The sequence below is a fragment of the Indicator indicator genome, chromosome 1, assembly GCF_027791375.1.
Source record: "Indicator indicator isolate 239-I01 chromosome 1, UM_Iind_1.1, whole genome shotgun sequence".
Lineage (NCBI taxonomy): Eukaryota > Metazoa > Chordata > Aves > Piciformes > Indicatoridae > Indicator > Indicator indicator.
The window spans coordinates 63726843-63739611 of NC_072010.1; the positions used below are offsets into that span (position 1 = coordinate 63726843).

Sequence of the window (12769 nt, forward strand, 5' to 3'; positions counted from 1 at the left end):
CCAACAGGATACCCCCACGGGTACTGAGAGAACTGGCAGATGAGGTTGCTAAACCACTCTCTATTATATTCCAAAAGTCCTGGCAGTCTGGGGAAGTCCCCACGGACTGGAAAAGGGGAAACATTACTCCCATTTTCGAAAAGGGTAAGAAGGAAGAACCAGGGGACTACAGACCAGTCAGTCTCACCTCTGTTCCTGGTAAGATCATGGAGCAGATTCTCCTGGAGGCACTACTGAGACAGAAGAATAGTGAAGAGGTGATTGGGTACAGTCATCATGGCTTCACCAAGGGCAAATCCTGCCTGACAAACCTGGTGGCCTTCTATGACAAGGTCGCAACATCAATAGACAAGAGGAGAGCAGCTGAAGTCATTTATCTGGACCTGAGCAAAGCCTTCAACATTGTCCCGCACCACATCCTGCTCTCCAAACTGGTGACACATGGGTTTGATGGGTGGACCATGAGATGGATAAAGAACTGGCTTGATGGCCACACCCAAAGAGTGGCTGTCAATGGCTCCATGTCCCAGTGGAGGCCAGTGACAAGCGGAGTCCCTCAGGGGTCAGTCCTGGGACCACTCTTGTTCAACATCTTTGTTGGTGACATGGACAGAGGCATTGAGTGCACCCTCAGCAAGTTTGCTGATGACACCAAGCTGTGTGGTGCAGCTGGAGGGAAGGGATGGCATCCAGAGGGACCTTGACAGGCTGGAGAGGTGGGCACAAGCCAACCTCATGAGGTTCAACAAGACCAAGTGCAGGGTCCTGCATCTGGGTCGAGGCAATCCCGAGCACAAATCCAGGCTGGGCAGTGAGTGGCTGGAGAGCAGCCCTGAGGAGAGGGACTTGGGGGTGCTGGTGGACGAGAAGCTCAACATGAGCTGTCAGTGTGCATTTGCAGCCCAGAAAGCCAACCAGATCCTGGGCTGCATCAAGAGAAGTGTGGCCAGCAGGTCAAGGGAGGTGATTCTCCCCCTCTACTCAGCTCTGGTGAGACCCCTCCTGGAGTACTGTGTCCAGTTCTGGAGCCCCTATTACAAGAGGGATCTGGACATGCTGGAATGTGTCCAGAGAAGGGCCACCAGGATGATCTCCAGCACCTCTCCTATGAGGACAGACTGAAAGAGTTGGGGCTGTTCAGTCTGGAGAAGAGAAGGCTCCGAGGTGACCTTATTGTAGCCTTCCAGTATCTGAAGGGGGCCTACAAGAAAGCTGGGGAGGGACTTTTTAGGCTATCAGGTAGTGACAGGACTAGGGGGAATGGAATAAAGCTGGAAGTGGGGAGATTCAGGCTGGATGTGAGGAAGAAGTTCTTCCCCATGAGAGTGGTGAGAGCCTGGAATGGGTTGTCCAGGGAAGTGGTTGAGGCCCCATCCCTGGAGGTGTTTAAGGCCAGGCTGGATGAGGCTCTGGCCAGCCTGATCTAGTGTGAGGTGTCCCTGCCCATGGCAGGGGGGTTGGAACTGGCTGATCCTTGTGGTCCCTTCCAACCCTGACTGATTCTATGATTCTAAGTACCCAATTACAGTACAAAAGCCAGTGCCATACTGGTTCATATACATGGAGGCAGGAGTACTCTGATCCCTCAAAAATGGCATCTCACTCAGCTCTGTTTTTTCACTCCATGAAAGAATTACTCTTCCTACTATGAAAGTATCCATTCCTGAGCCTCAAGAATTTACAACAGTAGGGAATCTCTGCAGTTTAATACAGAATAACCAAAATCTCCAATAGTGAATGTATCAGTATAAACATTCAGTGAAACAGTTGTTCAGGTTTATAGTTCAGGGACTAAGCCCATGCTTCTGCCTCCTAAATATGAAAGAATGCTTAGACTGAAAGCATATTTCAGTGTCGCCTCATGGCTGCACAGAGCATTCCTCAGGAAGCTGCTAAGTGCTTCCCAGGAGTACAAAAATAGAAATAACAATCTTTGACTATCTTTTCCTCTACATATCAGTATGTATCTGCTTAATTGGTATGCAAGTAAGTGGGTAGATATTCAGGGTGTCTGAATTTGATTTAAAAGCTGAATAAGAAGTAAAATAAGATGACTATAGTAAAATTAACATTCAAAAGTCAGTCATGGCTACAGACACTTCTTCCATTTAATTAGTGTCAACCAGATGCCTATCAGCATCATACATTTTTACTAAGCAGCTATAAGTAATGGCTCCTCTCTAATTTACCTATCCTTCATTTCTTCTCTTGCTCATATTGCAGAGTTTTCCAACTTTCCAAATGCTCAGTTTTTCCAATCCAGATGCCCAAATTCCATTGTTTTTAGAATATCCTGAGCTAGATATACTCTTAAATTAAGTTCTCAACATGTCTCTACATTTCTGTATTTTTGACCAATGAGCTTTTTTGTGTGGTATTTCACTCCAGTGCAGGTAAATGGCACAGATCCACAAGAAGTTAGAATGCTGCGGAGGAACATATTTGTACTTACAGCAAACTATTATTTAGAAGATTTGCTTGGTTTACTTCCATTTGAGAAAAAAAGGAAAAAAAAAACACAAAAAACCAACAAAAACAAACAAACAAAAAAACACCCCAAAAACCCAGAAAAAGTCACTGAAGGTTACTGGGGCACCCTTTAGTCATTGCCATAAAATAACATGCAGCACCCCTGGTTTGAATATTTTCTAAGCCAGGAGTAGTCTACCTCAAATAATAATTGAGGGCAAATTTGACAATAAGACTAACAGAGACCAGTACCAAATAGACAAAAAGTGATTTTTTTTTTCCAGCTGTGGGAGTCTGCCTGCACAAAACTTAACACCAAGGTATGCAGTTGTCTTTGTGTTTAAAATTTTCTTGATTAAAAAAAATCATAATAATAAAAATAATAATCCACAGAACTCATGATGTCAGAGCAAGTCACACAAACCTTTTACCAAAGGTGTGCATGGTCTATATCCAACCTTTCTTTTCTTTTTTTTTGTTCCACATCAGACATGGGTCAAGGAGCCCTTTCCCATCAGTTATTGTCACCCTGGGGAACAGAAGAACCTCAAAGAACCATGAGGGAAGAGGACAGCTGCATTTATACTACTAGGAAAAAAAAAAAAGGAAATTCTATTACCTGGAGACAGGTTGAATCAGAAGGGTGCTATATTTCCCACCCCTTCTAATCATCTGTTGAACTCATTAGGTCTGAGTAACTCTTCCTTTGTTTTATTGCACATTGTGTTAAATCACTTCCAGTGTTGAAGGTCCAAGAATATAAGGGGTAAAAATGCTCCACACCCTTCCTTCTTCATTAGTGAAAATTATTTAGCATTTGTTTGCATTTGGCATTGTTTAAGGCTCACATTTAAAGATGAAACAGCAGAAAAAAGAAAAAAGGTCTTGAACTTTGCAGGTTTTTGTAATTTATTTTTGTTCGGATCCTAGACCTGGAACAAAATGTGACGTTACATGCAAGTTTTCTTTTCTTGCCAAAGGTTTGTCATGGACTTATTTACAGAAAATAATCTCTTCCATAAATAGTAAAAACACGGGCAGCTGGTCCTAAACAGTACAGACTGCAATAAAGTTCTCATAATGAAGTAGCTCATCTGCTAAAGAGAACATGACAGACAGTACTGTTATAGGGAGTGCTATTTCTAGCTGCTTTTTAAGTTAGGTTTGAAATGGCATTCCCAAAGTTTGAAATATTTTGAAATCTGCATAGGAATAAAGTATCTTTCCACAAAAGCTGTAGGGAATGTTTGGGCTTCTGGCTTTTTACAATGAAAATAAAACAATGTAGATAATGTTGTGTCTCAAAAGTATAAACCAGTGATTCTTCGGTTTAATTTCTAGAATCTCTTGATCACACAGATCTGATAGAGAACAGATGCTACAGTGTAATTTTTTTGGTAGTACCCCCTTAGTTTTCAGCCTAAAGCAACTAAGTTAACAAAGATTGTTAATAATAATGAAAGCAACTATTGTCTTTATTTTGACACTTGATCTGACATCAGGTTACTTGTCAGTGAATGCCAACCAGCAGCTGGCGGTATACAGCATAGCAGGTATCTTTAAGGTTTTATTTCTGACAAAACAAACAAAAAAGGCAGAGACGCGCGTTGCCAAGCCTGTCAGCTCAGACGACATCCGTGGTGCCGGAGTGCCACCCAGAGGAGAGCGCGGCAAGTGACACAGCCCCAGGCTGTGACTGTCACACGGGGGGGACGGCGCTTCCCTCGTCTGACTGCTGGCTGGGCCCTGTGACAGGCAGGGTGCGAAGGCAGCTTTGCTGTCAAAAGTTTGCACTTCTGCATCTGAAGAGCTTCTCTTTTCCAAGCCCTATCCTTTTCCTTTTTTCCTGACGTAAACAGTGTCCCTCGGTTCCCATGCCTTGCCTTCAAAATAATTTTTTTGCATTTAATACTTAGATCTTCCTAATGAGATCCCTTTGGACGAGTTTCATGAGACTGCCTGTGTCCATACTGGATTTCCAGCTTCCACCTTTCCAGCTTCCAGCCTCACCACAGTTTTGGACAGAAAGTAAGTCTGAAGATTTGCAACTGCATCCTGAGCTCACAAATTTCATTAAAGGTGATAAAAGTGGCAGCTGCACTGGCTTTTCTCTTCACTGATCCACTACACCAGCCTTTGGTACTCTTTCCTTTTTTTCATCTAACTCCTGACCTTGAAGTCAGAGGGCACTTTAGGCCACCCCCCTGCATTGGAGTCCCTCCCCTACGTTACCATTTGTTTCGCAGTTCTGCAGAGTCTTTCAGTCCTTGCTCAGCAGTCCATCAAACTGTTCTAACAAAACTAAGGGTCACCAACCCACACCCACCCCCCCCCAAGGCTCTTGCTATTCTGCTAACTAGACATTAAATACTTTTATTGCATCAGTTTACAGTCAGTAGCAGTGTCAAATGAGAAGAGTGAGAGGACATCCCATTTGATGTCAATGTCTGTGTTCACTCACTCGCTCAGCTCAGTATTTATTTTAACTGTGCACACTGATCTTTGACACAAGCCTTGGTGAGAATTATTTTTGTTGGCATATCAAAACATTTTAAAATGTTCCAGCTGAACTCAGTGGAAGTTATCACGTTTTCTTTAAGAGCTACAAAATTTATGAGTAGGTTTTGCCATTCTAGTTGCACTCAAATATTCTAAGGGACAGAAACATGATTAACCAGATGAGAGTCTGAATTGCTTTTCCTTTGGCTTTACCTTAATTTAGCTTTTTTCTGTGCTAAAGATGATATAGGAGAATATTTTACCTGTTACTGAAAGCTAATAATGATTTTCATCATGTAAGCTGACTTTACTATGTTGTCTATAATTCAGTTTGCTTATCATTCGGTAACACTTTCTCGGGTGTTATATTTACCTGAAAGGAAATGTAAATCCATTTTAGCATCTTGAAAAAATGCTTTCTCAGCTGTTCCTGCTTTTTCTGTGATATTAAGCTGCTTTCTTGGCTAAACTGAAGACGTTATCCAGCTGTTCAGGAACTTGTGTGATAAAACACTCCACTATTACCTTTTTAGCTGCTAATACAGGTTTCTTTTTGAAAATCCCACTTTCATGCTGCTTCTTACTGTTCTGTCTCATTTCAGGCATATATGCTTACAAGTTTCACTATTGTTTCTGCTGGAAGTGGTTTTGAGAATTTCTATGAAACTTGGCCCAACCTTTAAGCCAGCACCATATGGCCAAATGTTTTCAATGAGGTCAATAAAAAAATACTACCATCACTGCAGAATTGACACTAACATTGTGACAATAGCCCGATTTTTGAAACTATTTATAAACCACAAGTCTCTTTGAAGAATATCAGATCTGCAGCTGATAACTATTGTCTTTGCTTATTACAGTCTTCTGATTTCTTTCTTTAGGAATGATTAGATGGTTTCATTTTATCTATTAGCCCTTTTCAGACTACAACTACAATCTTTGCTCCCGCTTTGCCCATCAACTCTGTTGTCAACTTTATGTACCTCTCTGGGATGTATAATTTAGCTGTGCTTTCCTCAGTGTCCTCCGTTCATAGTCTTTCCAACTCAGGCATGAACAGGCATGAGGTAAATTGGTACAGCACCCACTTGAAACACTGAGCAAAACTATGGAAGAACTGATTAAAACCAAATATAAACACTAGTGTGAAATAGTGACACTGGAGAATGTAAAAATGAACATTCTTGATTAAAAATGTCAAGACATACAGCTTGAATATGAAAAGCACAGACCTAGTGATTACTGATTTGCTCCACTGGGAAGTGATTGCTGTTCCCTGACATATTGTAAAGGAAACTCAGAAATACTTCATAGTTATCTGTCCCCTGACTGCCAGAGCTTCTCTCCAACAAGGGTTTTTATATTATCTTAACTCAATATATATCACAAATATTTTTGCTTTATCTTTTGATACCTAAAACAACAGGAAAAGCGCTGAAGGCCCTCCCAATCAGGTAAACCTTAAACAACGCAAAACAAATATACAGGGATGCAGCTGACTGTAAGAGTCAACTTTTCATCACACTAACAAAATGGAGAAGCACAATCATCTGCAGACAGCAAAACCAGTTTTAAGACTGTATGAGTGCACAGGACAGAAAAGACTCATCAGTGCTGCTGTTGATGAGAGGCCATAGAGATGTTCTAGTGACTGTGAGGCTAAGCCAGCAGCAGAGCCACCTGGGTTCCAGACTCAAAACGGCACAAGGAAAGCCAGTTTGTGTACTTGTGCAGCATAGTCAATTCACACAGGGAAGTCGTATCCATCATCAGAAACAGAGAAGTAATTTTTATGCAGATAGAGTAATACAGATACAGTCCAGAATTAGGCAAGCAAAAATAAGCCAAGATAAAATGGCTTGATAAGTTTGGGGTTTTTTTACATCTCAAACCAACAAACAAAAAAAAATCAAAAAGTAGCAGTGACAAAAGAGTTAATTCTATTATTATTATTTTCTATTTTCTTTCATAATTTCCTGGGAGGTTTGGTTGGTTGGTTGGGTTTGTTTTGTTTTGTTTTTAAGTGCAGTATTTCATGTGCAATGATAAAATTACACTTGATACCCCTGTGATTTTAACAGGTAATTCTGGGACAGGGCAATTATCAGAAGGTATTTATGCTGAAGAGTGAGAATTTATACTTTAGTGCATTCTAACTGATAAGTGTTAGAAGATTAATCATTCTGTATTAGTTACAGCAAAGTTCCAGCATTACCTCCTTTTCTACATGTTTCTGATATGGAGTAAAATGAGTGCAAATGTCCATGAATGAGAGAATGAACATTCTTGGAAAAAGTCAGTGCATGGAGAATTTTACTCAGCTCTATACAGTCTTTGTTTTAAATGGTAATTAAATGCTTAACGTGGTTTTTCTACACACATTAATGGCTAGCGTTTATCTCCACAGCTGTTTAAAGTTGTTCTCAAAAAGTAGGTAGCCAAAAAAGATAAACCATAGCTTCTGTCTACTTCTGAGTAACCCAATAAAATGTAGGCAAGCGTTCAAAACTCTAATCTGTTTAAACAGATCCCACACTTCAGTAAGGTTAGAAAGAACAGCCAGTTATTATGAAGAAAACCAAAGAAAAAGTGTAAGAGGAAATAAAGCAAGATGTCTTAGGCTAATCTATCCAATAGAATACAGTAAGGTATTATTTATTATTGTATTATTTTAGCAATATTATATTTTTCTAAAATTTCTGCACCTTCTGTTTGGCAAATACTTGTTACTTGATGTTACATAGCTTAAAATATCAGCCTGATGTTCAGTGTAATAATAAAGGCATTATGGGATAAGAGCCATCTGTTGCAATTATACTCACTTTCTGAAATTTTCTGAAAGGGATGAAAACCCTTAGACTTTGTCAATTACATGCCCTTGATGAAGTATGAGTCATCTTAGAGGAGTCTGGCATAGAGATGCAATTTTCATGGAAACAGTCTAATGAGAGAACATATTGAATGTATTCTAAATATGACCATCCAAATGGTCACATTGATGAAAAGATTCTCAGATGAGAGAGAAAAATACGGCAGTTTAACTCCCTCTTCCATGTCTGAAATACTGTTGGGTAATATTTCTTCGTTATTTCACAGCTTTTAAGTCAAATACTATTTCTAGCACATTTTCTGTTGAGATCATTAGTATGATTATTTGACCAAATGTATTTTAATTAAACCCCACCCCCAAATCATAGGGTCTGGAACTTATTCCCACACTATGGTAGGAAATATATCTCCAGATGTTAATAATTAAGGCATTAAAGGGTAAACACAGCACCCACTTCCCCAGCTGCCAAAGCTCCCACAGCAGTAAACTGGTGTGGTTATGCTGCTGAAGAGTGTGGGTGTATTGGAAAAGACCCTTCAGTATTTATGCACTTCTGCACAACATGGAAACCAGATCAAGAGTTTCCAGTGCAGGCAACATGCTGGCTGTGGGGATAGTGCAGGGCAGAAGGCATGTGTGCTTCCCACACAAGCAGCTACGTGAGAAGTGGAGAGCAGATGTTCTCTAATATAATCTCCTGGGGTACTACAAGAGCCGGGTATGGTGCTCCTCCTCTGGATCAGTCTTTCCAATCAGTTCTTCTCTGATTAAACGGTGTTCACGTGCAGGTGACAGCTACCACTACTGATGTGCACATTAGTGGGCAGTGTGTTTAGCAGAGACGTTTCAAATCCAAATGCACTGGTTGGAAAGGCCATTTCTAAAAATATTAGAGGCGAGCAGAAAGAATGCTTCCTTTGCTTTCCCTCTCCAACTCTGTCTTCAGCCCTGGAACTGAATAGTAGGCTGTCCTTATTCTAGACAGCCATGAAATGTAAAGAATTAGGATGAAAAGCTGCACTAGGCTAGAAAAAGGGTGGGGGAAAGACGTCTTTTAATGAAACTCTGTTTTCTGTTCAAAATCCTAAGTACACATTCCAGTGTTAATATCATGAGGAAGAATCGATATATATTGATCTGCATCAAGTAACTTTTAAATTCATTCCAAATTGCCTTCAAATGCCTTCCTTGAATGTTGTTTTCTAGGTGTAACAATTCATTCACCTGTCTAGACATCCCTACCGTCAATAGTTAAAAGTTCCTCCACAGTCTAGAAGCATGCAAATATTTCACTATGCACATTTAAAGTGAGAGAAGTTTGTGAGAAAACCCATCAGGAAGAATGTGGAGTACATTGACTTGCTGGACATGTTAGCATGAGATCTGTAATTTAGTATGACTTCTGTTGCTGTGTAGAGATATTTTTCTCTCTTCTCCATTTTTCAAATAACCTAATTAATCTGATGAAGTTTTGGCTTCTAGAATCTCAGACAAGCATCCATTTCTTTCAAAGAGAACATTTTGAGACTGGACTATGAATATGAAAAATGGTAGCAAGAGCTCTAAGCAAAGAGAGTCAGGATTGCAGCTGGAAATAAATGAAGTGTAAGCTTTCATACAATTCATTTTCCCAAACTATCATTTTAAAAAATGATCTAGTTACAAGATGCTGGCCTGCTCTGTGAAATGAAAACTAATGGCTTACAACAAGAGAGTTGTAACATAATATCTCTCATTCTGTAATGATTCATTTGTACTTGTTACTGAAAAATAAGATCAAGGTATCAAGGAATAAATTCAGAGTTCTGAACCATTCCCAAATCTTTGCTTTATTTGATTAAATAGATATTAATGGGTCATTAAAAAAGGAAGACCATCTAAAAGATGTTTTGAATCTCGACAGTTTTCATCTGCCTCGCAAATTAATCTATGTTCTGTTACAAAGAGAATTATCTTTACTTGGGTCTCCAATTAAGTAATTTACATTCCTTGTTCTGGAAAACACTGAAGAAAAGCAAGCAACAAACATTCTTAAAACCCCCATCTGTAAATCTGTAGCTATCACATGTGAGACAATGTAGAACACCAGATGTGTATTTATTTAACAACAAAAAACCCCCAAACAACCCCCACAAACACAAAAGAAGTAACAAATTTGCATTGCTCTTTTAAGCAATCGTTTGGGTGACCTAAACAACCTACCTCAAAAAATGTTCTCAGTGCAATCACAACCTTTCGTTTACACTCATTTAAACTGATAGATATAAAGTACATGTGCATGCACAACAATACACATTGTAGATTAAAATCTCTACAGCCAAATTAGAAGAGATAAGGAGAGTGATTGAATGTCTACAATATTTACAAAAGCAAGTAATTTACAGAGGGAATTCATGGAATGCTTAAGTGCAATATATTTTTCTTCACTGTTACTGCTTTAAAAGAGGCCTTTAAAGTGCCTTTTCTGTTTCATACACATAAAGTTTACATAGCTGAATGGGAACTCTAAAACTCATTTGTAAAGTTCTGTAAAAAAGATCTGATTTTTATGTTTTTCTCTTCTTGACCTGCAACATTTGCCTGTATTTAAGTTGATTATTAACCTCCTCCTTCCTATTGCAGGTCATTGCCTCCTAGGGCTAACCCTGGTCAAGGTATGTTGCTCATGATGCATCACAGCCTTCCTGGAGAGCAATCTGCACAGTGGGCTGCTCACATCACTTCCAGAGGTAGTCAGGATGTCAAGCCTGCCACCCAGTAAAAAGACCGGAGATGAGGTGTAGCAAAGGCGAGAGTGCCAGGCTACCACCCCACTCAATGGGTAAAGAGGGAAGGCATGGCCAAGCACCAGGATAGGGCCTTCACCTCACAGTGAGGGTATCTGGCTCTTTCCTACACCTCTTGCACTCTGCTGCTGCAGACACTGAGCTGGTTGCTTTCTGGAAACCCTGCTGAAGGGTACATGGCCTGGCCTTGGCAATGTCCTCAGGCGTGCAAGTGTTCATTGAATCCAATGGCTTACCTGTCTCCCAGTAGAATACAGACTGTGTGGTTTAAATAAGCAAGATAATAAAGTTGAGAAAGCTGATTTACTCACCTTTTGCCCCTTTACTCCACTGCAGTCACATTTTCCACAACCAGAACAACCCTGAAAATAAAAGAGAAATTGAGAATTAATTGTCTGAACTGAGTGACAGATAGAATATACTGCCATGGGCCAGGGATGTCAGCAGCACCACCCTGATTGCAAAGCTGGTCAGCACAGGGAATGTTCACTTAAGCCCAACATAATACTTTGGTATCTTTATATATATGTATATAGTCTCAGCCACAGTCCAATAAAAGATGGCTTGAAAAAACCTGCCATAGCTTTTAACCCCAGAAAACTGTTACGTTACTTCTCAATCATTGTCTTTTGGGCCACCATTTAAAAAATAATTCAGTTTTATAGAATATGCACATTATATATGCACATATAGAATATTGTATCTAGCAATATGAACATCTCAACTTAAAACAAGTGGATTCTCCTCTAGGATTCCATAGTCACACTTTCAAAGCCCAATATAATATTTAATATTTAAATCAAAATCAATCCAGTCATAGAAGCACCTCCTTAATATCAGTTTGTTAACAAATGGCTTGCATTCATATATTATCTGTAAATATGTGACATTGCTTGGAGAAGAAAGGGATAGTGAAACTGCAGTTCATGATTTAACTTCTATATTTAAGGAGAAAAATACCAGAAAAATACCATAACTGGGATTTATATCTTTCCAGAACACAGAAAATGTTGTCTACACCCTTTGGTGTTTAACATGAGATCTCTTAATACTGAACATACCTTATGAAATCATATCAAACCACAGGCCCCCAGAGAGCACAGTAGTTCTAATGCTAAATATTAGGTATGGAAGCAATTGTAAATGTTTGCTGGCCAGACCATGTCTAGCACCAGGCTTCCAGTCCTTATAGACAGTCACTTTGTATTACCAAATTATTTCTACGCACTTAAGTGCATTTGGGCTACTCCCCACTTTTCTTCCTCATAGTCATGAAGCAGCCAGTGGGTTATTCAGCAGTCAGTTGCTTTCAGTGTTGTCATGACCCTCAGAAACACACAAGGAGGAAAACAAACAGAATGTTTGTATTGCTGAATATTTCAGCAACGCACAGAGGATCCTTCAGCAGCCCCACTAAGCCATTATCTAGGTGCAGTCAGGGACAGCACCTCTCCAGAGCCAAGTCTCTTTACACCTGCGGGCTCCATAGTCTGCTGGGACCTTGGTACTCCTGGGAAATTAAGAGCGAAGGTACCTAATCCATTTTGAACTTGGAAAACCTCCAATAAGACCAATAAATATAATCACTCCAGTAAGTAAAATAGTACAGTAACATTTTTGCTTGGGAAAAAAAAACTTCTTTCAAAGTAAATCATCAAAAGCTGTCCAATGAAACTTAAGTATCAGCTCCTGAAAAATTTGTTGATTTTGCTGAGATCCATTGATCCTTTCTTATGTATGTAGAATCACTGAATTTGTTGTTTGAAGTCAGATGTTCTCCAAATTCACACAAAGCAAAAATAATCGCTTTTTTCCTTACATTATTACAGCATTTTACCATGTTATACTACAAATGCACAGAAAGATGAAAATTAACACTGATTAGAATGAGTATTTATCATAAACTGCAGAAAGCAAATTAGATCTGAAAATTATGCCAGCACGTCTTGCAACAGCAACTCAGTGCTGACCACGGGGGGAAAAGGCTACCCCCTAAATAATTCATTTTACTCCTTGTGGTACATGGTTGATGCCTGGAAAAATATGGGGCCTCCCATTTCAAAATGTGACCCGGTATGACCGCTCCTAGTTTTTCAGACCTGATGAGAACAGAGCTGGAGGATGCATGTCTGCAGCTCATACTTCCTCCTCCAGCATCATGTAGAATGTTATCAGTTTTATCAAC

The 12769-nt window shown here is 39.8% G+C and overlaps 1 protein-coding gene across 1 annotated transcript in view; it reads right to left on the reverse strand.

Moving 5' to 3' along the window:
• The window catches only part of COL4A1 (collagen type IV alpha 1 chain), a 128528-nt gene that overhangs the window by 61055 nt on the left and 54704 nt on the right, over window positions 1–12769 (reverse strand). The window contains exon 2 of the mRNA XM_054390955.1: window positions 10896–10946. Within this exon, the coding sequence (XP_054246930.1) occupies window positions 10896–10946 (51 nt within the window). The remainder of the gene's footprint in view (window positions 1–10895; window positions 10947–12769) is intronic.